This window comes from Sus scrofa, chromosome X (genome assembly GCF_000003025.6).
Source record: "Sus scrofa isolate TJ Tabasco breed Duroc chromosome X, Sscrofa11.1, whole genome shotgun sequence".
NCBI lineage: Eukaryota > Metazoa > Chordata > Mammalia > Artiodactyla > Suidae > Sus > Sus scrofa.
In genome coordinates, this window is record NC_010461.5 from 20087486 (window position 1) to 20113076 (window position 25591).

The 25591-nt window shown below is 37.7% G+C and overlaps 1 protein-coding gene across 2 annotated transcripts in view; it reads right to left on the bottom strand.

Annotated features, from left to right (window-relative positions):
- The window catches only part of KLHL15 (kelch like family member 15), a 42245-nt gene continuing 17376 nt past the window's right edge, over positions 723-25591 (bottom strand). Inside the window, exon 3 of one of the 2 annotated variants that reach the window (XM_013986014.2) lies at positions 723-9701. In XM_013986014.2, coding sequence (XP_013841468.1) covers positions 8592-9701 — 1110 coding nt within the window. In that variant the 3' untranslated portion in view covers positions 723-8591. The remainder of the gene's footprint in view (positions 9702-25591) is intronic. The other variant, XM_021080521.1, reaches the window with a different exon arrangement.

The following is a 25591-nucleotide window of genomic DNA, read 5'->3' on the forward strand; positions in this document are numbered from 1 at the left end:
ATTGCATAATTGACATGAACAGGAATTCACAAAACATAGGTGGCAAGTAGACATGTGAAAAATTACTCAACACTCACTATAATCAAAGAAATAGTAATTAGAATACAATTTTCACCTATTAGATTACTAATTTATTTATTTCTAAGTACAAGGTGTGGTACTAGAGAAACTCATGTTCATTGCCAATGTGGGTTTAATATTGTACAACTTTCCGGAAGCTTAATCTAGCAATATATGTCAGGGACTTCAGTTCATTTTTTTTATTCCATCTTACAAAACTACATTAAGGAAATAATCATGGATATGAAATATATAAAATAATCAAGTTCTCCTATGACACAGCAGGATAAGGATCCAGTGTTGTCACTGCAGCTGCTTGGGTCTCTGCTGTGTTGCAGGTTCGATCCCTGGCCCAGTAATTTCCACATGCCACAGGTGTGGCCAAAAAAAAAGAAAAATTTTAAATGTAGTATGGTCTCACAAAAGGGCATGGTTGGATAAATTACAGTATAGCCATATTATGGAACACTAATAAGAAATCACTACAAATATTATTTTCAAAGAAGTTTTAATGACTTGTGAAATCGTTTCTAATAAAATTTTATGTGAAATACAGGATACAAAACTAATCTCACTCATCTCTGTAACACTCTGATCCCTGAGACAGTTTTCTATTGACTCCTTGTTTTTCTGGGTATGGGTCATTTATTTTTGTTTTTTTGTCTCATAATTTTTCATTGGAAATGGCATTTTAGAGAATATATTGTAGCAACTCTGAATTCTGTGTGGTTGTTTTGCCGGTTTTTTTTTGTTGTTGTTGTTGTTGTTGTTGTTGTTTTTGGTTTTTGCTTTCTTGTATGTTTAGCGACTTGCCTGGAGGAATTCTGTGGAGGCTATCCCCAACCTTCTTCCCCTACCCCATCCACATGCAGCCACTGATGTCTCAGTTTTTTGTTGCTGTTGGTTTTTTTTTTTTTTTTTTTTTTTTGGTCTTTTTAGGGCCGCACTTGCGGCACATGTAAGTTCCCAGGCTAGGGGTCGAATTGGAGCTGCAGCTGCAGGCCTACACCACAGCCACAGCAACGCGGGATCCAAGCCGTGTCTGCGACCTACACCACAGCTCACAGCAATGCTGGATCCTTAACCCACTGAGCAGGGCCAGGGATCAAACCCGTGTGCTCATGGATACTAGTCGGGTTTGTTACTGCTGGCCACGGGAACTTGGCTATTTTTTTTTTTTTTTAAGCTTGGATTCCCAGAGGTCACCCAAGTCAGCATAGCTTCGTAGTCAGCCAATGACTGGTCGGAAGTTACTCTTAAATACCTTAAGCTAGGTAAGGCTTCCACCCTTTACTAAGCAATTTGTGTGTGGCCTGGGGAATGTATTCAAAGTCTGAGCAGTTTCCAGGTCTATTCTAGCTTTTATTGTCTGTGTTTGCACAGCCTCACATCCAGCCAGGGACAAGTAGCTTGCTAGGACCCTCTTAGGTGTCCTCTTAGGTACACGCACAGCCTTGTCCATGAACACAGCTTCCTGGATCACCAAGGTTAAAGTAGCTCTATCTCATTCCCAAGATCTCCTGGTCTGTCTGCTAGTCTATTTCTAAACCCAGTCACTACTTAGACCTCAGGTTAGCTGCTGTGTCATGGGATTCTCCACACTCCACTCCCAAGAAAGGTGGGCCTTTCTGATGGCCCAGTAGAACTTCCATGCCCCAGAGCTGGGGCAGGGGAGCTGGGATGGGAGCAGCCTCAGACTAAAACATCACAGACTCCCATTATTTTAGGTTCAGTATATTTTGTTGAATAAATGCTCCTCAAGTTGTTGTACATCTTTGGTCAATTTGAGTTTTTATATTTTTTAGACAAGTTTGTTCAGTTTTATCATTGCTTTTTAGGGAGAGGATTTGCTGAGCTCCTTACTTGGCCATTCTGGAAGTCCTGCTCCTTAAAGTATACAAGTTGTATAAATCAATTATACAAATTCATCCTACTCCTGGGAGGGGTTGGGGGAGAAGGTGGGACTTTCCTTGGGATGTGAAATTCCCAAGGTAATGTCGCCTTGGCAAAATGGTGACTTGAGCCTGGAAATTAACTGGAGCTGCAGGAAGAAGTCCTACTTTGTAGACCAGAGTGCCTGAATTAGTGGTCCTCTGTGCTTGTTTTCTTTGTTGCTCCTTAGCCAGGCTTTTTCAAGAGCATTCATGGATCATATATTCCATGCAAAAAAAACTCAGTGGTCAAATGTTCGATTTACACTGAGCTAAACAAAATCAAAATGAATTTCAGGACTTCTCAGAGCCTTTAATATGCTAATGTCTGAGATTCTCTTAAGAGAAATGATGTAGTGTTTCTCAAATTATCCTGACTACTCAACACTCCCCCCACAGAGCATTTCAGACAATTAAGCATCTGCAAAAAACCCTGTGGTCTTGTTTTACTTGAAATTTTCAGCCTGAGTCAGAAATACTGTATATTAAGCGAAGAACTGTTGACAGCTCCAATAGGTATATGCATAAGCCTTTTAGACATGGGAGCAGTGGTAGTGGAAACTGAATGGAAGGAAATTCCTCAGGGAGGTTAATTTTGGCAAACATTCAAGCTAATACAGCTGCCCTTCCTCACCAGTATTTCAGTGGTGACCTTCCAAGTTTCTGGGTTCTATTTTTATTATTGAAGACTTATCATGTGCCAGACATGAAGTCAGACTCTTGGAAAATAAAAAGACAGTATCTGTCCTCAAGGAAGAGAGTTAAAGGTGGAATACAGAAGAGCTATAATCAAGTGTCAGAGGAGATGGGGTCTAGGTATCCACAAGGCGCTATGGTGAGTGCAAGGTGACAGTTAAGATGACAAAGACCATGATGCCTAGGCTGGTTCTGGAAGGCCAAGAAAGGGTTAGCCAGGAAAGGAAGAGGGGAAGAGCATGTGCAAAGGCAGAGAGGCTAGAGAGAACATGGCTTGCATAGCTAGAGAAAAGGGCACAAGAGACTGAACAGGTACAAAGGGCATGCTAGGGAGTTTGGATCTTATTCTCATGGTGAAGGGGGGTTATTAAAGGCTGTTGGACCTCAGGATTTACCTCTTGAAAGCCCGCTGTGGCAGCAGTATAGAAAATGGATTGCAAAGGTAGAAGATCAAGAAAGATCCAGGAGGCCAGCAATGGATGGAGAGATGAGGGCAGTTGAGAGTTTAAAGTGATAAGAGTGGACTAACTAAGATGTTGGAATGAAGCAGAAGAGAAGCATTGGTAGAGCCACACAATACAGGGAATAGAGGACAAGGGGCAGATTTGGGGGGAGAAGATAATGTTTTCAGGTTTGTACTTGTTCAGTTTGAAATTCTGATAAAACATGTGAGATGTTCAGGAGATGGCTGGAACTCTAGGTTGAGAAATACAGATTTGACAGGTATCAGAATAAAAGTGGTAGGTGAAGCCATAGATGGCTGGTCAGGGAGTATGTAGACTGAGAAGAAAGCAGAACTCTTTCTGGGGAACTCTATTAATGTCCCACTTCCAAATGTCTACAGCATCTTTCTGTAACTCATATGCAATTTGTTACCTGCTGCAATAAACATTTAGCTCAGTGCCTATCACATACAAAAGTATTATGCTAGATATGAGGGTACAAAGGGGAATAACAAGGTTCCTTTATTCAAGGAGACTATGATCTAGTTGTGGAAGGAATTATACCCGACTAGTATGCGAAACAATGTAAGAGCTATAAGTGTGTTGAATATAGAAGAGACAACTCAATGGAAGAGGTAATAGGTTTCAGGAGGGGAGAAGAGCAATTGAGTTGGGCTTTGTAAAGTAAGTGGATTTTGCAAGTAGGAAGGGGAAAGAATAAAAGTGATTTGAGGCTGGAATTTAACATACAAAGATCACAACAGAATGGGGGGATGGAAGTGAAAAAAAGAAGCTGTAAAGGTGCAGGATCCAGGGAATCCTGCCCAAGTTTCTTAGGAATCCATCTTTAAAAAGGCACACACAAGCCTAAGAATATCCAAGTGTTCGTGTTGCAGCAGATTTTCTGCCTGTTCCCTAATTTCAGAAATGCCTTTAAGAACAATGAATCAAAAATGTTGAAGGAAATCTAAAAATCACAGAACTAAGGCTTGAAGGCTTATAAATGCTTTTTCTTAGTTCTCTGTTTCCATTCTGCAAAACTCTTGTTAGTGGAACTTTAATTACATGGCTTCATTATAAAATTTCCATTGCATCTAAGTGTAAATAATTTCACTCAAATGCTCTAATTTCAATCTGTGGCTAAAAGCATCGGTAGAAATCACATTTTTGTGGCACTTCCTTGGCACATTGAAGGAAAACAAAATACTGCTAATCAAGTCATGAGTGACTTTGAAAGTGATAGATTATATATAGTAAATAATAAGAGATAAAGAAGTATATTTTAAAGATTAAAAATATTTTATTTAAACTTTTCTTCATAAACACTTTTAACATTTTTTTCAATTTAAAAACAGGATGGATAGCATAAACATGTTCTGAATAGATTATATTCACGGCTTGGGAAAAATTACCTGACAAAAATGTAAAGGCTTTTAAAACAGGCATAAAAGGCAAACAAATTATTCTAAGATTTTTAAATTGGCCCTAGAATTATTTGACTTCTAGCCCAAAATGTACCTAAAGGTCAAAATATTTTTCTATAGACAAAGGATGCCCAAGAGGTATAGGGCATATACCAGTTAGGTAGAAAATAACCTCTCTGATCACCTTACTAGAACATTCCTTCAGAAAGCAAACACTTAATCCTTCCCGATATACTGATTAATAAGGTTTTTAATGTAGTTGTTCCCAAAGATGTAAAAAGAAAACCCAAGAATATTAAGGGGGAACAAACAAAGCTGATGGCGTTTTCTCAATGTTACTCGTGTAATATCGAAGTTATACTGGTATACTGAAAGGATAAGACTTTCATGAGTTTACCTATTCCTGCCTATGTCTATTGAATATTTGACTTCATAAACTCTTGATAAACTAATTTTTCAGGACTTTCATTTTAAGATAAATCTCTTTTTAGAAGATATTTATTCCCAAACCAACTCTAATCTGATAGAATGTATGATCCCTAAAAATGTTCAGAGTACAAAAAAAAAATAAAAAATGTACAATAGGCAAACAGGAAAAATGGCACTAGCAGTTTTACTGCCATATAGCCCTCATTTATATCTAATTTACACTATGTATCTATGTTGTGTTTTACTTCAGTCTAAAACTTTAAATTATGTATTCTCAAAAGAGCTAGTCTTTTCTGAGAGATAGCTTATAAACTGAAATAACAATTTATATTATAAACTGAAATGTTATGACCTACAACCACATATACATATATAAAAATAGTCCCACTGAACGTTTGACATGTTTAGATTATGCAGCTCAAATAATTTGTCATAAAGTATTTTAAAGCTTAGTTTCATGTAATTAAGACAAAATTCTCCATTTTTACCACTTCTCCCCACACAAATCTGTGTGTCCTTTACTATGACTCGAGCAGGCTTCCCAGAATGAGGTGTCCAAAGGTGCTGCTTTAGAAAAGATAAGTGAAGGGCTCAGTCAATATTTCACAAATTATAGCAACACTCACACAGAGCAGAGTAATGAGGACACAGAGAAAGCTGTCTCAAGAAAAGCTAATAATTCTATTAAGCTTTGCTTTTTAAAAACCAGTAGTATTTCTTCCAATACAAAACCTTCAATGTGAGAATCTTGAATTTTATGAAATGGTTGTAGTGCAAGGATTTTCTTTAAGCATATTAAAATAAAAACTTATTTATAAGGTTGAAGACATGGAGGAGAACAAACATTTCTAATTAGGATGCAATTAATAAAGATCAGCTATTTTTGTAAAGTCTGGCATTTAAAATGTAAAGTGAAAATTAACACACAAAGATTACAACAGTTATACTGTAAATTTTAAGTCTCTTACTGAATTTTAAAAAAACTATTATTTTGGGCACATACAATGTATATAAACAAAAATGGTTCCAAATGAAGCACACAAAAAATAAACTTGAAAAAAATTCTATGAAAAAAATTTCCATAGTTTAGTATAACAAAAATAAATCTCTTTCAGCAATTAAACTATAATTTTAAAAGGGAATGTAAATTAATCATGGATTTAAAATAACCTAAATTAGCACTACATATAAACAGAAGAGTTTTCTCATACATTCGGAACCCAAGCAACAACAACTATTCTTAAAGCTCAAAATAGATTACAGCTAACATCAGGTCAGACATGACTTAACGTGTGAAGCTGAACCCAAAGTTAAGTTCAAGTTAAGATTTCACGAATTTTCCAAGACATGAACTTTGACCTTGGCCTTGTGTTTTTACAATGGAAGACCAAGAATATTCAATTGTTTGCCCAGATCTTACCTTACCTAGGGCTATGAAGTCATATCTAAGCAATTAAAGAGACCCACCACTGGAGTATAAAAGCCTGTTAGGGGTACCCTGTCTCGGTCTTTTCCAGCAAAAGACAATGAGGAAAATAATGAAGACATTATTGTTATTTTCTTTAAAGAAAGACAGCACACATATAAAACTCTAAACCAACTAACATATCAGAAAAAGAATTAAATGGCTAACCTAATTCCTAGTTTTCAAAAGTAAAATGACTAAAAATGATTTTTAACATGTAGAAAAAGACTTTTGCCCATATTACCATGGGAAACAAGATAATCAATCTTCAATCTTCATTTTAGAAACTGAAAGTAAATTATAGGACCACTTAATAAACATTTAAGTCGCATATACAAAAGAATATTAACTTGATTTTTAAAACCAATCCCAATATTTGGCTTTCTAAAAAACTACTTATGTACCTGTTTTTTAAACTCAAATGCCTCCAGTTGTGGAGTTTTAAAATCAGGTTTTTGTCATAGTTGTCTACTTTAATTGCAAAAATGAAACAAGTCTTCACATTTCCATGACTTCAGTCTTTCATTTTATGTTCAGTGGTGGCAGCAGCAAAAAAAAAAAAAAAAAAAAAAAAAAAAAGTGAAACTAGAAAATTTATACAATAGCCATATAGAAGGCATTGCAATATTGCACCAATATCCTAAGGTCTGGCAAGTTTTGCCAGTGTAGATCTATTCTGTATCAGATATAGACTCTACGCAGGAGAAAATAGCATCAATTTGAATGATTCACTCCCTGGTTATTCTTGCTTAATTTTGACAACTTTATGTTTTTCCTTCGAGTTTCAAGAGTTGAAAGGTGCGGCTAATCCTAACATACTTAATTACAAATGCTTTTAAACAGTTACTCTTGATCCATTCTGAACTTTGAGGTTACTATCCTTCATGCTAGTAGCTTTCAGTAAATAAAACAAAAGCTGAGGGCTTACATCCCCAGTGCTGCTAAATCTTTTGTTTTAACTAATAAACAAGTAGATATGACCAACAAGATTATAATTCTATTCCTTACCTCTAAGTCAAAACTGAGCTCAAATTTTCCATAAGTTGCTACTTTCCATTCAATAACAGATGCAGCAGCCTTATTGAATGTAAAGAATGGGAGTTGCACTTACTTTTAAGGGGCCTTTATTTAGGAGTCTGGTATTAACTAAATTCTCTTTAAAAGTGCTTGTACGCTGCAGGGCCAGGGCTTGTCATAAACCACTCCGATTCTCACTAAAAACAGGGTTACATGAAACAGACTGCAAAGAAAAACATTTTCAAAAAGAAGACATACATTGATAAGGAACACTAAGGTTTACTTTTGAAAATAAAATGTTAGTTTTCATAAATCCATACATGTTTCACGAATATAAGGAATTCGAATATTACTGAATCAGTATGGACTGAAGATAGGCTACTCTGATACCAAACAAGGACTCCAGTTATTTTAACTTTCTAAAAATGTTAATACACGAAAAGACGTTACATCTAAAATACAACAAGTATGGCAAACCGTTGTGCAAGTGCACTAGCTTAAAAATATAGAATCCTAACCACACATAAAAGGGGGTGTGCCTTATATATTCATAGGATGTATGCAAGTATGGATATGCTTTCACTAACACAATGCAGATAAGAGAAGGCAGCTTAGAAATAGTGTTTTGAATATAAAAAAGTTAATCTTGTAGAAAATTTATATTTTTGCATTTTCAGCAAAAAAGCCATGCAAAAAGGTCAAAAATCAAAAATCCAAACAGACTGAAATACACTGAAATAAATGTTCAAAAAGATTTCAGAGAGAGATAGGAACTGAAATTACATCCAGTGACACTTATCAGGTCTTCTCTTAGAAGATGCATGACTCCTACACTGACATTTGAAAGAAATGTTTAAAGCATAAATTCAGCTTCCCAGATAAGTGGATTGTTCTATTAAACTGCTTCTGAAAGTAGTTTCAAGAGCTAGTGCTTAGAATTAACTTATTGCATGAGTTTGAGGCCACAAAAAAAAAAAGATGCTAGCACAGAATGAAAAAATTTTTACGATATTAGACCAATGGCTTTGATAGTAAAACTGGTGAGGTTTTTCTTTATGTGTTTTAATTAACTACTTTGCTGCAAACAAATTTTTTGTTTGGCTTTTCTGAAGGGAGAAAGACGTCATTAGTTGCAACGTCTGACCTCGTCCAGTATATATTCCGGAAAATGCAGGTTGCATACTTGTAAACCATCCAGCTTGCAGGGCATCCGTGGGTACTCATCTTCCTTCCATTTGTTTTCGTCTGGATCAAAAGTGAGAATGGAATCGCTGTAATGACCGTTGTAGCAAAGGCCTCCAAGAACCATTATTTGTTTGTCCAGCACAGTCACACCATGGCCACTTCTCCCAATTGGCATGGATGCCAAGATGGTCCACTGATCAGTCTCTGGGTTGTACACTTCGGTGGAAGGGCATCCCTGAGACTCAAAAGAGGCCCTCAAGATCACACAGACACCACCAAAGACATAAAGCTTGCCGTTGTAGGAAATCATCTTGTGAAAGCATCTTGCGTAATTCATCTTGCTCTTATTCTCCCAACAGTTGGTAACTACTTGCGTTCTTCTGGTCCGTTGTTCTATGGTCCCTTCTTTACTGGGGTCAAATACGCATACTTGTTTGGAGGTGGAAGATGAGGTGATTCCACCAGTGATAAACAGCTTGTTATTGAGCACTGTCCCCTCATGTCCATATTTGTTAACTGGATAAGGATCCACAAATTCCCATTTATCATTAGTGATGTCGTATCTCTCTGTTGAATAGAAAGTCTCATCTCTGGTTCTGCCTGCTACAGCGTAAATAAACTTCCCGATAACACCAACTGCAAATTCTGAACGTGGTACAGACATATCTGCCATCCGGAGCCAAGAGTTTTGTCTCGGGTCATATCTAAACACTTTGGAAGAAGCATGGAATTCGCCATCTGGCCCCAGTTCTTCCCCGCCCAACAAAAACACGAAGTTATTGACGATAGCAAGGCAGTCCGGGCGCAGAGGTACTTGTGGGCCCTCTAATTCCCACCACACTCTTGGTTTCTTTAGGAGAAGTATTTTACTGTTAACCATGCTATGTCCAATCATGCCTCGGAATACTGTAGTTTGGGGTTTGGCAGAGCGGATGCGGCTTGATTTCATGTCTAACAGAGGCTGCTGGTGAATGTTCTGAAAGTAATTCAATGCTTGGTCAACTTCATAGCGCAGTTGTCGCGAGTATCTATAAAATTCTGATGTCTTAACCTAAGAACATAAGTAAAAGAATTTAACAACAACAAAAATCAATGACAATATCAACGTCCGCTAAGATGATTAGCTTAAGATTTCAGACTTACTTTACTAAAACTGCTTTCCTATTAAGATGAATATGTTCTATTATATTTTTAACAGTTTTTATAATTTTTATTTGTAGTAATTTATGCACATTCCCAATCTTTTTAAACAAGTTATCTTCCAGGCACATGCTAAATTCCTCTAACAAAATGTATTAATCACCTATTATATGTCTGGCCCTGGGCTATAAGAGGTAGCTAATCACCTATTTTATGTTAGGCCCTGGGCTGTAAGTGGTGGCTATACAAGTAGAGGTTTCACAGTAGAAGAAACTTCAGCCATGATTTTCTTAACCAATGAGGAACACGGTAAGAACAACCATGACTGAATAATTTGGGGAATTAAGTTAGTGAGTTAGTAAAATTTAAGTACACACAAAATTCTCAGTTTTTGACACAAAAACTTGGTCTGAGATCATCAACTCCTACAGTAATAATTCAGTCGACAAGAAAAGGTCAAACTTTTTTTCCTTTTTGTTTTTGGAGGTGGAACTACTTAATTATAATGACTGCTACGATCTTATGAAGCACTTTTAAGTAGTATGCTAATTACTGTGGGGAGATTTTTAAAAATGTGGTCTGTTTCCTCAAAGAACTTAGAATACATGTGGGGAAATGAAAACAAATACACATTTACTAGTAAGTAAATGAGGCAACTGACAGCTAGGTATGAAGCTGTACGGCACATCTCTGAGTGCTATGGAACTTTAGATACAGAACATATTAAACTGACGTGGAATCTAATATATGGCACAAATGAACCTATCTACAAAACAGAAAGAGACTCACAAAGAGAAGAGATTTGTGGTCACCAAGGGGGAGGGAGTGGGATGGACTGGGAGCTTGAGATTAGTAGATACAAACTATTATTACATTTAGAATGGGTACACAATCAGGTCCTACTATGTAGCCAGTCTCTTGGGATAGACCATGATGGAAAATAATATAAAAAATAACATATATATGACTGGGTCACTTTACTATACAACAGAAACTGGCAAAACATTTAATAGAAAAATAAATTAAAAATTAAAAAAAAAAAAGAACATAGCAAACTGGCCCCAAACACTCAAGGGATACTTTGTCAAAGAGGTAGGAAGTTGGAGACCAAGCAGAAATGGCCTGTATCATAATGACAAGGATGAGATAAGAGGGTCTTAAATTTGGATAGTAGAATTAGATACTGTAGAGATAAAATTGACAGAAGTACGTAACTGATTTTAAGTAGGGATAGGGTGAAAAAATGAGAACTCAAATGTGATCTGGGGATTTAGAATTGAGGTGACAGGGAGAGTAGTATTAATAAGGCAAACAGAAGAGGCTGGGACAGGCATTCAGCTTCACAGATGACAGCTTGGGAGGGGGTCAAAACCAGGCAGATATATTTATGAGCTTGCTTCCTCCTTCTTCACGTCTCTCCTTTTTCTTCCCTTTTATCTTTCTCATTTGCTCCCCACCACAGTGCAAGAAAAAATGTATCTGAAATAGGAAGCACTGCAAAAGTATTTTAAGTATTTTGATAACTGTATTTCAATGTAATTGGCTTCCTTTGTAATCCTAAGTATTTTATTTTAAGCATTAAAATCATTATTCTGGAGTTCTAGTCCTGGCACAGCCGTTAATGAATCTAGCACCCATGAGGACGCAGGTTCGATCCCTGGCCTTTCTCAGTGGGTTAAGGATCTGGCGTTGCCAGTAAGCTGTGGTGTAGGTTGCTTACACAACTTGGATTCCGCGTTGCTATGGCTGTGGCATAGGCTGGTGATTGGACCCCTAGCCTGGGAATCTCCATATGCAGCCTTAAAAAGCAAAAAAAAAAAAAAAAAAATCATTATTCTGAGAGGGGGTCCTTCCGTGGGTATTGCCAGACTAGCCAAAGGGTAAACGGCACAAAAAAGGTTGAGAACCCCTTTTTTAACTATGTAAAACAGAGAAAATTGACATTATTGCTGCATTGGGTGCTTTATATGCGCATCTCATGTTAAATTATTCCTCCTGTGAGAGAGTAATAACCAGTTTCCTCATGAGAAAACTGAAGCTTAGACTGTTAAGTGACTTGCCCAAATTACTGACATGACTGAAACTAGTAGAGCTGGGATCTGAACCTTGAGTCAGGATAGTCTTGCTCCAAAGCTCCATCAGTTTCCAGTATGTTACCACACAGCTTCTATTACTCTTAGAAAATTCTTTAAATGACAGACTCATTTATTAAAACACTTAACGTGGAGTTCCCGCTGTGGTGAAACAGGGTCAGTGGTGTCTCTGAAGTGCCAGGACGCAGGTTCAGTCCCCAACCCAGCACAGTGGGTTAAGGATCCTGCATGGCCCCAGCTGCAGTATAGGTCAAAACTGTGGCTCAGATCTGATCCCTGGCCCAGGAACTCCATATGTTGAGGGATGGCAAAAAAAGAAGAAAAAACAAAACAAAACAAAAAGAAACCACTTAACACATTCAGTGAATTAGCCTAATTGCCCCTCTAAGTGAAAAGATAGTACAATTATTCTTTTTTTTTTTTTTTTTGTCTTTTGTCTTTTTGTTGTTGTTGTTGTTGTTGCTATTTCTTGGGCCGCTCCCGCGGCATATGGAGGTTCCCAGGCTAAGGGCTGAATCGGAGCTGTAGCCACCAGCCTACGCCAGAGCCACAGCAACGCGTGATCCGAGCCGCGTCTGCAACCTACACCACAGCTCACGGCAACACTGGATCCTTAACCCACTGAGCAAGGGCAGGGACCGAACCCGCAACCTCATGGTTCCTAGTCGGATTCGTTAACCACTGCGCCACGACGGGAACTCCACAATTATTCTTAATACAAAGAATCAGTCATATGGAACACAAAGACTGAGCATACAACGTAATTCTTCCTAGCAAGAAGAAAAGAACTGAAATAAGTCACAGTGAATAATGAATAGTAAACAATTTCAACAAAGAAATGTGTAAGATCTGAGGTCTTATCCTTTACTACTTTTACTTCACATATAAAAAGTTAAAAGTAAAACAGCTTCAATCTCTTATGAGAAACAGTAAAATATTACACAACTATTAAATGTAACATCAGTGAGTATTAACATGGAATGATGGTCACAATATATTCAGTTTTCAAAAAGCAATAGTGGAGTTCCCCTGTAGCTTTGCAGGTTAAGGATTCAGCATTGTCACTGCTGCAGCTCAGGCTGCTTCTGTGGTTTGGGTTTGATCCCAGGCCCAGGAACTTCTGCATGCCACTGGTACCCTCCCCCCAAAAAAGCAACAGTATTCTGGTATCTCAATTTAAAAAAAACAAAAAAACAAAAAAAAACCAACTGTGTATGCTGCCTCTTTTCATAGTGATTATTTCTGGAATTTTACATTTTTGCATTCTTTGTTTTTCATGTGTCACATTTTTAAATTTTTATTATAGCTGATTTACAGTGTTCTGCATGTGTCACATTTATAAACAGGTTTTCCATTCAAAAAATGGGTCTCCTAAAACCATCTCTTTTTTTGGCCACTCCCACAGCATGCAGAAGTTCCTGGGCCAGGGATCAAACCCATGCCACAGCAGCAACTTAAGCCACAGCAATGACAATGCTGGATCCTTAACTGCTGAACCCCTAGGAAACTCCAAAGCCATCTTAAAGAGGTTTGATTAATAAAAAATGAGCATCTTTTCATATCTTCATTTTCCATTCATTTCTTCTATGAGCTGCCTAATAGTGTGCCTCACCCATTTTTCTCATCTTTTTCTTATTGATTTGTTAAGAGCTAAAAGGCAATACCCTGGAAATCAACAAGAAACATAAACCTCAAATTAAATATTTAAGTGCCTACTGTGCACAGCCAGTGGTCTGACAGCTACACAGGTTCTGAAGTAACAGAATCTTGTCCAGCATGGTAATTAAGCACTGAGCCAAGAAGCCCAGTACTGTGATTAAAAATTTGATTTAGGAAATATCTGACTGTGTCACTCATAAGCTGCTGTGTGATTTTGGGCAAGTGACTCAACATCCTTAAGCCATTTTCTCATCTGTATTATTGGGACAATAAGGGCACCTACACCTCATAACCCTAAGGTAGGAGATAGGCAAGATAATTCTACATGGAAAGGACTTGGTATGGTGCCTGCCATGTGGCAGTGTACAAAAAAATAACAGCTGTTATTAGCTATTATTACCAACCAGGGGACATCTGTGGAAATGTCACACAATTTACCTCAATGCATCTGATGCTGTACTTTTGGTTTGTGTGAAAATTCAGTCTCCGAGAAAGTAGAGGAGAAATGAGAAAAACTGTTAGTCTGAACCTAATCCTCTCCAGTAAAACATGACTGGTGACATGTAAGTAGGAGGAAGCTTTAGAGAAAAGCAGCCGTGTTGTTTGGAAATCAAGAAAGGAAGGGGAAGGCTGCCCAAATTGGATAGGCAGATTTCAAGATTTTCAAAGGAAAATTAGGATCAATTCCAAGATCAGAAACTGTGTAAAGCTCGAGAAAGCTTGGAGGCTCTCAAAAGCATAATGCTGACTACATAATTGCAAAACACACTGATGAGGGGAAGAGAGGAGGAAAGTATCTAAAAAATCTGATGTGCTGCAGAGAGCTTTCTGGAATTCAGATGTTAATAAACCACTTACGACAGATGGTTAAAAAAAAAGGAAATAAAACAAGTTATTATAAAGAGTAAAAGCTAAAGCCTAAGGATAAACTGTGACTTTACAAAATGCCGGATAGTAAAGAAATACATTTTAGAGGTTAAAGTTAAAAAAAAAAAAAAAGTAGAGGAAAAAGTGAATTCCACCCTGGATGGGGTAGTTAACGTAATATTAAGAAAGACAAAAAGAAACAGCCTCCTATTCTATTTCCATTCTCAGCTAAGAATACTATATTCTTCCCAATCTGAAGGTCAAATACAATGAGTAAGAAGAAACTTAAATCCAAGATGGCTGAGGGAAAAAAAAAAAGAAAAACCGGCTAGATATTCTGAGTTCAAGTTATTTGATCTCACAAATGAGTTCAAGGGATCCTAGGAGGCTTCACAGGTAAGGCTGCTTAACTGCTTTCTATAATCTGTGTGGAATTATGAAGAATGAGGGAGAACTAGAAACCAGATAGATTTCTGAACTACAGACTGGTTAGCTGAGGGTGATCCTGGATTGCTAAAAAAAACAAAAACAAAAGCTAGCCTTTGCATGTAAAAATTCCCTACAAACTAGGAGGCAACACAGACTCACCAAGTAATGCCAAAAATAATCGTTCCTAGTTTAATTTTTCATGATGTAACAACATTGCTAGAGAATGAGAACCTATGACTTAAGTGAAATAATCAACAAAGCCTCGCCATCAAGAAAAGAAAAATTCTGGGGACCCGTGAACCACCTGACATTGAAACAATAATTGTGTTAAAGCATTTGGAAGGGTGAGGTGAGGTGAGGTGAGGTGATGAAAAGTCCACTGCTTTTATCAGATGCTACAGGGATCCACTCTCCAAATGTAAAGCTTTAAATGATTCTATCCTCACTAGGAACTAACAATGTGGTATGACATTCTTATGAGCTAATAAAATTGTGGACTAAATTAAAAGGACATACAATCCCACCCTTTCTGTTCAGGTGAAAGCACAACTAAGACAGTGCTCAGCCCCATCACCGTACTTCAGATGACAGAGCGGATCACGTTCAGAAGGCAGCAAAGCGATCCAAATCACAGGAAGAATGAGCAAAAAGATGAGGGATGTTTCAATCTAAAACTCAGGACCAGTTTTTAGGACCAATAAGTAGAAGGAGAAAGATTTTAGGCCAGTATAAGGAAAAGCTTTGTAATTAGGACTGTCAAGATAAGGGATGTTCACTGCATTATTTGTAAAGCACAAACACTGAGCACAACTCAAACATCTATTAACAAGACACTGGTTGAATAAATTCTGGTATATAATATATGCAAGTCATTAAAAAGAATGAGGTTAGGAGTTCCCGTCGTGGCGCAGTGGTTAACGAATCCGACTAGGAACCATGAGGTGGCGGGTTCGGTCCCTGCCCTTGCTCAGTGGGTTAATGATCCGGCGTTGCCGTGAGCTGTGGTGTAGATTGCAGACGCGGCTCGGATCCTGCGTTGCTGTGGCTCTGGCGTAGGCCGGTGGCTACAGCTCCGATTCGACCCCTAGCCTGGGAACCTCCATATGCCGCGGGAGCGGCCCAAGAAATAGCAACAACAACAACAAAAAAAGAAAAAAAAAAAAAAAAAAAAAGAATGAGGTTAATCCATACGCACTAACACAGGCATTCAAAATGTCAAATGGCAAAACCTGCGGAACTATACATACGATATTCTTGAAAAATAAAAATGGAATGTTTTACACAGTTGGCAGTATATGCAGGGGAAGAATGTATATAATATATGTACAACATATAGTTATCAGTAAGCCTTTGGGGAACCTGACATTTTTAGATTCTATATAGGTTTACAATTGGCTTTTCTATAGAGACTAGAGTAAAAAGGGTATGGGTACATGCTCCCAAATTTAAAAACTCTACCTTTGGAGTCTGAGCATTCTGCCACTCAAGGTAGTCCAGGTGTGACCTGCCATCAGTAATGCTATCAAACTGGGCCAACTTAATGGATTCCTAGACTTTTGTTTTATCCCCAACCTTCTGGTCCCTTCATCCTTTCCTTATTCATCGTATTGTGCTCCTTAGACATCTGGGTTCCAAGGGTCTACAAGAATGACTTCAACACCATGTTAAAGTCTCAATCAAAGCTATATTTATACCCAATTTGTTCTACCCCTCTACAATAATGGAAATTTTGCCTTTTGAGATAGCTATTGTATCACTAAAGATCTTCTACCCAAAGAAATTTAGTTCCTACTTCTCTCTGCCAAGGCTAGAAGTTCTAGATCTACCTTGCCCTTTTCCCAGGGCTACTTATAGCTACAATTTTTTTTCTAAAACCACACAGTATCAGTAAGCATAACTAGCTTCTCCTTCCAGTAGAGAAACAGGAAATTAATGCCTCTGATAATACTAGACAAAGTAATTACAGGTAATCTGCTTTAAAACAAAAAGCATAAGGCTGAAACCTTCATAAATGGAATCACTGAAAATGTGTTAATGAAGGAAGCTATCCAAAAAAGAAACATGTGTCTCATTTTTTCACAGAGAAAGCATTTCTCTCATCACTTGCTCTGCACATAGCAGTTAAACTATCTGTATATCAGGTGCTCTCAAAAAAAAAAAAAAGATATGGAATGATATTTCTTTCATGTTCTGAACTACTTTTCTTATCCTTTCTAGGATTTAAAAAGCTGTCTTGGAGTTCTCTGGTGGCTCAGTGGGTCAAGAATCTGGTGGTGTCACTGCTGTTGCGCAGGTTTGATCCCTGGTCCCAGAATTCCACATGCCATGGGCGTGGCCAAAAAAAAGCTATCTTGTTTTAAAGCTTGGAAAAAATTACTGCTTTGAGACTTTAAAAAACTATCACAAAAAGCATTTTGAGGAGTTCTCATTATGGCTCAGCGGTTAGCAAACCTGACTAGCATCCATGAGAATGCGGGTTTGATCCCTGGCCCTGGTGGGTTAGGATCTGGCGTTGCCGTGAGCTGTGACGTAGGTCAAAGATGCAACTTGGATCCCGAGTTGCTGAGGCTGTGGCTACAGCTCTGAATGGACCCCTAGCCTGGGAACCCCCATATGCTGAGGGTGCAGCCCTAAAAAGACAAAAAAAAAAAGGCATTTTGAAATGAAAGCATTTATTACCTTTTAAAAACTGTGATCTGAAAACTTTAAATTGGCCATTTTCTCCTCTAACAATCTTTTAGTTAATGCAATTGTGTGCATGCATATATGCATGTAAAGCAGAAAATGTGAGAAATTAATTCTGAATGTTCTCAATATATATAATCTGTATTTAGGGTTCTTCTAAATATAGATATATATATATATATATTCAAAGAAATAGCTAGCCATTACTACTGGGTAAGAATTCCATGATTTCTCCCTCAGTGTCAAAATGTTATCTAATCTACTGATTAAATTTTAATCTTTAAAGGTAATTTGGGGTTTTTTTGTTTATTTTTCTTTTACGGCTGCACCTGCAGCATATGGAAGTTCCTAGGCTAGGGGTTGAATCGGAGCCGCAGCTGCTGGCCTACACCACAGCCACAACAGATCTGGGCTGTGCCTGTGACCTACACCACAGCTCACCACAACACTGGATCATTAACCCACTGAGTGAGCCAGGATCGAACCGGCATCCTCATGGACACTGGTCAGGTTCTTAATCCACTAAACCACAACAGGAACTCCAAAGGTAATTTGTTTATATCACTCTTAATGTTGAAAGAATTAAAATGAAACTGGCAATATAATTGAAACAGGCATTTCCATAGAGCTTACTACTACCTTTATGTGATTAAAAATTTACAATTTAAAAAAATCTACAAAAATGGGCTATGGTCTAAAAAATCATTTCAGGCTTTCAGCCAGCCAATTTAAGGTACTATAAGCTGTTTCACCCTCAAGAGAATTTTTCACATGCCCAACGTTCTTAAACTAAACCAAAGAAACAATTTTAAAAAAGGCTAATTTCTTTCCAATTTCAGTACAATAATAATAAAGCACTGCTAGAAATTAGACTGCACAACCCTAAGAGGTAGAAACTAATGTAATTTTTAAAGATTTAAGACCATTTTATCACCTGATTATACTAATATTTAGACAGCACAACTAAGTTCTAGAATTCACAATTTTATTACAATTTTTCCTATTTATGGAAATACTCTCAACTGTGTAAATATTTTAATTTTATTTATAAATATGTAAGAGTAGAAGGAAAGGTTTAATTCTAAAACTAACTCCTGAATGAGCAAGTCTTACCTATGACACATATAACATTTTCTGGGTAAATATTAAATTTGAAAATTAAAACTTTAAAGCCTTAATATTCCCCCCTAGATCCTTTCCTGCCCCTAATCATTTCTCCAGCCATTTTCTCTTTCTTTCTCTTTTCTTCATCTCTTGCTCACGGTTGTGGAATGTGTAAATTCCCAGGCCATGGATTGAACATACGCCACACTTGTAGCCTGCACCTCAGATGCGGGAACTCGAGTCCTTAACCTGCTGTGCCACAAGGGTACTTCCTTTCTAGTCATTTTCTGACTTCTCTGATGTTTTTTGTTTCTCTCCCTCTCTTTATTGTTCCCAGTTCATTAAAAAGGTTTTCTCCTTTTACAAGTAAACCTAACTGTCCCCATTTCACGTCTTCCTTTCCTTTTACTTCAGTTAATTTCCAATTCTATGCTTTTGTTTTCATCTCATTTGTATTTAAAAGGAAAATCAGGAGTTCCTGTTGTGCCACAGTGGAAAGAATCCGACTAGGATCCATGAGGATGCAGCTTCAATCCCTTGCCTCACTCAGTCAGGGATCCAGCTTTGCTATGAGCTGTGGTGTAGGTCAGATGCTGGGACGGGGACGCAGCTCAGATCCTGTGTTGCTGTGGTGTAGGCCAGCAGCTGTAGCTCCAATTCGACCCCTAGCCTGGGAACTTCCACATGCTGCAGGTGTGGCCCTAAAAAAGGAAAAGATCTATCAGTTAATGGGTTTGCTTTCTGAATAGAAATTTTCAATCAGTCAAGTGCTAGATTAGTCTAAACATTGTTATAGTGCCTAAGTGAAGGAATCTTGAAGAGTACACAGCACCTAACTTTACACAGATGTGTCCTTGCTCAGATAATTTCATTACCAAGTGGGTTGTGCCTCATCACACAACCCAAGCATGACACATTAAGACTAAATTTCCTTCATTGTTAACACTATATAAACTAACTTTGCTGATAAAGAAATATTTGGAAGATTATCAGTGTTTTGTGAAGAACTGTTGCAACAACCACTATGTTCTTAGGAAGTTACTAAAGGTCTTATTTAGATATACTTGGATACTGAATTTGTAATTTGATTTGAATACTATCAGTTTCAAGGTGAGTCCACGATACATTATCCCCATTTTATTTTATATTTTTTTTGTCTTTTTGTTGTTGTTGTTGTTATTGTTGTTGTTGTTGTTGCTATTTCTTGGGCCGCTCCCGCGGCATATGGAAGTTCCCAGGCTAGGGGTTGAATCGGAGCTGTAGCCACCAGCCTACGCCACAGCCACAGCAACGCGGGATCCGAGCCGCATCTGCAACCTACTCCACAGCTCACGGCAACACTGGATCGTTAACCCACTGAGCAAGGGCAGGGACCGAACCAGCAACCTCATGGTTCTAGTCAGATTCGTTAACCACTGCGCCACGACAGGAACTCCCATTATCCCCATTTTAAACTGTAGCTTTTAAAGCCACAAATTCTGCTCCTTACATAAAAGACATTTTTTAAAAAGTATTAGGCCTTTCTGAAGCATTAATTTTCATTATAATCCTAGGATTAATATTCACTAGTAATGAATTTATCTTTTTAGGAGACTATCAAAATTATCTCAAAGCTGTAAATATCCTTACAACAACAAACTTATAAAATGCAGCTATGATTTGTTAAATCCAAATATATTCTCAGCAAAAGAGAACTAACATCTTTTATCATTAAAACATAAGCTTTGCTCTTTAAAAGTTATATAAACCCAATTTTGGGGGGATATGATGAATTACATTTAACAGATTGGGAGGGAAAGCACATAAGAATGTCTGAATATAATGAGCTAGTTTATAAAACAAAATATTTAGAATAAAACAGAATCCATCTATATAATCTGATTCCTTAAATAAAAGATTTTCTTTCCTTTTGAAAAATTTTAAGATTTTATGACTATGATTAATACAATTTCTAAGGGGATCATTGGTATGCTAAATCTTACCTTATACATATTTATGATACTGAAGATGCCCTGGGTTCAAAAATATTAAAATGTCACTTTACTAAAAAAACAACATATGGGTATTTTAATGAATAATTTAACAATTTTGCTAAAAAGCTATTTTCTGTACGAAAAAGTATAATATGCATTTTGCCAAATATACATTTACCTCATAAAATGTTTTCAATAAAGCAATAATTATTTAAAAAAAAAAAGAGCAAAAAGAGCAAAGTTTAAACTATTTAAATCTTCAAGTCACTGAAAGTCAGAATGACAAATGTCAGGCCTTATCTCTCTTAACAGATGCAAAGACCATTAGAGCAAATGCCACAGACATTTGCATTAAGTAAAAGCTAAAATTGATGTCTAGTTTTAAAACTGGAAATCCATTACAAAATGAATCATAAGAATACCTACATAACTATGTCAAAAGGACAAAATCCTTAAGTTCATTTTCAGCCTTCCTTGATTATACAGTGAAAAACCACAGAATCATGCTTTCACATCTTATATTTTTTTCAATGCCATTAAACTTCTTAGGCTGTTTCATTCATGCAAATGCATGAGAACTCAGAACTCTGCAACAACCTCCCAACCATGGCCACAGAGTTAACTACATGCTTCCTCACATCAGGGTCCTCGCTCTACCCAAGTGGCTTAGACTGAGAAGCAGGCAGACCCAAGCTCCTGTCTGGACAGTGCCACTTATTCTGGGATTAGAATAGATTCCTAACCTTTCTGAGCATGTTTTCTTATCTGTAAAATAGAGATAACCTGTAGATTCTACCTATGTGAACAGCACTCAGTGCATGGCCTGGCATAGACGTGAAAGGTGTTCAGAATCACTGCCTCTAAGGAACCTGGTGAGGAAATCTGAAAGTCTTGGTCTCCTGGGTGATGATCCTGTCCCACAGGGTATTCAGTACAAAAGTTAAGACAGTCTGTTTTCAGATGGGGAGAAAATCCAGTAGAGGACTAGGAGAGAAGATACCACAGAAGAATAAACCCAAAGATTTTAGCACAGCTGGAGGGCATTTTCCAGGTTCCTGGAATCAGTGAGGGCTATTCCTTGGGGAGAGGCAAAATGGCCCCTTTTGAAACTACTGCTTAGATCTGATCATTACTACTAAAGGAAGAATTAAAATCTCTAAAGGTTCCTTCACCAATCACTTTTGTTCAATCACTTTTTCTTTTCCTGAGACCAGGGAAAGGATCCTGACGAAGAGATGCTATACCCAAGTTATCTTCATCAGCTATTCCACAGAATAGTTAGGCAGGTAAGTTCACTTTAAACTGTACAGAGTATTTCTAAAGACTAGGAATCCCGGATTGCTGACTGTATGCCTATTTAGCAAGTTTCTACAGCACAACTTACTTCTTGAACTTCTAGAGTAGCGCTGTGCAACACAAACAGAATCTGAGCCAAAAACGTGAGCTGAAGATGTAATTTTACATGTACTAGTAGCCATATTTTAAAAAGTAAAAAGGTGAAATTGATTTTAGCATATTTTATTTAACCCAATATATCCAAAATATCATTTCAACACATAATCAATGTAAGTATGATGTAATTTATATCCTTTTTGTCATCCTAATCTTTGAGGTCTCAAATTAGACTTGTCACATTTCAAGTAGTCAAAAGCCACAAGCAGTGACCTTATTGAACAGCGCAATTCTAGAGTTATAGATATACACTACTTTTTTTAAGAAGAAAGAATAATCTTTTGACACTTTGATTTTTGTTTGCTTGCTTGCTTGCTTGTTTAGGGCCACACCCACGGCATATGGAGGTTCCCAGGCAAGGGGTCTAAATTGGAGCTGTAGCTGCCGCCCTATGCCAGAGCCACAGCAACGCCAGATCCAAGCCATGTCTGCAACCTACACCACAGCTCACGGCAACACCGGATCCTTAATCCATTGAGCAAAGCCAGGGATTGAACCCACAACCTCATGGTTCCTAGTCGGATTTGTTTCCTCTGCGCCACCAAGGGAACTCCCGACACTTTAGTTTTAATTCCAATAAATTGAATGGAAGGGCTCCAAATTTTTTTAAAAGGAGGGAAATTTTACGAATCTAAAAGAAATCTAACACAGAATAGTGTGAATAACTCTTGATTTTAGTCATAAGATTGGGTTACTTAGCCTAATACAAAAGAGAATGGCAAATGCTAAGCTTAATCAGAGTTGCTAAATGGTTTTCTAAGACTTTCTCTGGAATCACACCAATATTTTCCTGTGATTGTTTCTGAAAATACATGATGGTAAAAAGTAGATGTGTTAACAGGAAATATAAAGAAGAGAGAAACTAAATTAATACCAACACAAGGAAATCATCTGAGAGAAACTAAATTAATATCAACACAAAGAAATCATCTGATAAATCCAGAATGTGGGAATACACCAAGACCATGAGTAATCTGATTTTTCTCAAAACAAAAAGTGGGGGACTATTTTAGATTAGGAAAGATTAAACAGACATAATAGCCAAAAGCAAAGCATAAACCATGACTGGATTCTAAGGAATTTGAGGGACAAGTGGGAAATTTTGAACATGAGCTAGCTATTATATAGTATTAGGATTTTACTGTTAATCTACCTGGGTAGAAATGGTATTGAGCTTGGGTAGGAAAAAGTCTTCATTCTTAAAAGAGGCATGTTAAGTATTTAGGGATGAGGTGTCATGATGTTCTCTATTTTTAAAGGTTCAGCAAAGGGAAAAACATCTACATAAGCAAATATGGTAAAATGTTAACAGTTCCTGAATTTAGGTGATAGCTATGTAAGCTATTTATTATATATACTATTCTTTCAACTTTTTGTATGTTTGAGCATCCTCAACCAAAAACAGGAAAAAGAAGAGACAATTCTAGATTAAGAGAGACATAATAGGAGTTTCCGTTGTGACACACAGTGGAAACGAATCCAACTAGTAACCATGAGGTTGCGGTTTCAATCCCTGGCCTCACTCAGTGGGTGGTGTGAGCTATGGTGTACGGTCACAGACACCACTTGGATCCAGTGTTGCTGTGGTGCAGACTGGCAGCTGTAGCCCGAGTAGACCCCCTAGCCTGGGAACTTCCCTATGCTGCAGGTGTGGCCCTAAAAAGCAAAAAAAAAAAAAGAGAGAGAGAGAGAGAGACATAATAACCAAATGTACTATATGAACCTTGATTAAATCTTTAAAAAAAAAAAAGCTTCAAAAAGACATTTTTGGGACACCTGAGAAAATTAGAAAATGGAGTGGATATTACATGATATTAAGGAATGACTGTTACTTTCAATAACTGTATTATGGTTATGCAGAATTTCCTCACTCTTGGGAGATGAGATGCATGCTGAAGTAGTTAAGGAGAAAATGTCCTGTCTACAACTTTCTTGGAAATGGTTTGGCAAAAAACCAAAAATTTTACATAAAGGCACACACCCTCTTTAACCTACCTAGCTAGCTAAATCCAGTGTGGCAAAATGACAACTACTGACCTTCAAGATTTGTCTATGAGTGATCATTCTACTATTCTTCCAGCTTTTTTTTTTTTTTTTGTCTTTTTGCTATTTCTTGGGCCACTCCCGTGGCATATGGAGGTTCCCAGGCTAGGGGTCCAATCGGAGCCGTAGCCCCCAGCCTACGCCAGAGCCACAGCAACGCGGGATCCGAGCCGCGTCTGCAACCTACTCCACAGCTCATGGCAACGCCGGATCGTTAACCCACTGAACAAGGCCAGGGATCGAACCCGCAACCTCATGGTTCCTAGTCGGATTCGTTAACCACTGCGCTACGACGGGAACTACCCGGCTTTTTTAATATATTTAGAAAGTCATATAGTAGTTTTTAAAAATTTAAAGCTAAAAATAAAAAATGCATATCAATATTCCATTTTACTAAATTTCAACAAATAAGATAAAACCACAAATCAAAATTACCTATGCTCTTTTCCTCATACAGATCTTTGTAATTAAAAAGGACCAGCACAGATGTACTGTCTTCATTTCTGTGCCCCTTCTGGTTCCATGCATATATAATGGATATTAAAATGGCCTTGTTTGAGACCTGCAGAATGCTGAGTACAGGAAAAATAGATGGGCCCTATTTTCAAGGAGCTCAAAAGAGTATGGTGTAAAATAGTCCAAATTCTTATTTCTCAACCAAATTTTTCATTTTAGTTTAGTTTCTGAAGTTTAATTTCTAGAGATAAGGTCTCAAATCTGCCTAACTTAGGGTTTTTCAACATTTAGAAAGCAGCATGATAAATACCTCTCACATTCCACCAAGAATCACAGACTACCTTCTCTTTCATTTATCTTACCAATATCACCAATAAAATTTGGAGATTTATATTTTCAAAACTGGCAGGGTGTTCCCGTCGTGGCGCAGTGGTTAACGAATCCGACTAGGAACCATGAGGTTGCGGGTTCGGTCCCTGCCCTTGCTCAGTGGGTTAACGATCCGGCATTGCCGTGAGCTGTGGAGTAGGTTGCAGACGCGGCTCAGATCCCGCGTTGCTGTGGCTCTGGCGTAGACTGGTGGCTACAGCTCCGATTTGACCCCTAGCCTGGGAACCTCCATGCGCCATGGGAAGTGGCCCTAGAAAAGGCAAAAAGACAAAAACAAACAAAACAAAACAAAAAAAAACTTGCAGATTTCACTGTGGCCAGGGCCTTACTTGGTTTTCCTAAGAGATTATTTAACTCAAGATGGAGGCCTTAATGACATTTTTATTCTGATGAAATTCCCAATACCTGGCCAATAAGTAATAACCACCTCCTATGTTATATATGCAAACAGAATCCATCAGAAGATACAACTGATGCTTTATATGATTTACAAAATTACTCCAAGGTGTTAACTTTCAGCCACTGTCACTACTGACCACCCTGAACTGATAGTTGGAAAATAAAAAGGCTCTCTAACTCAGCCCTTAAAAAATCACTTGCTGCTAACAATTATCTATCACGTTGTCCTACAAGAGGGAAAATTTTATTTT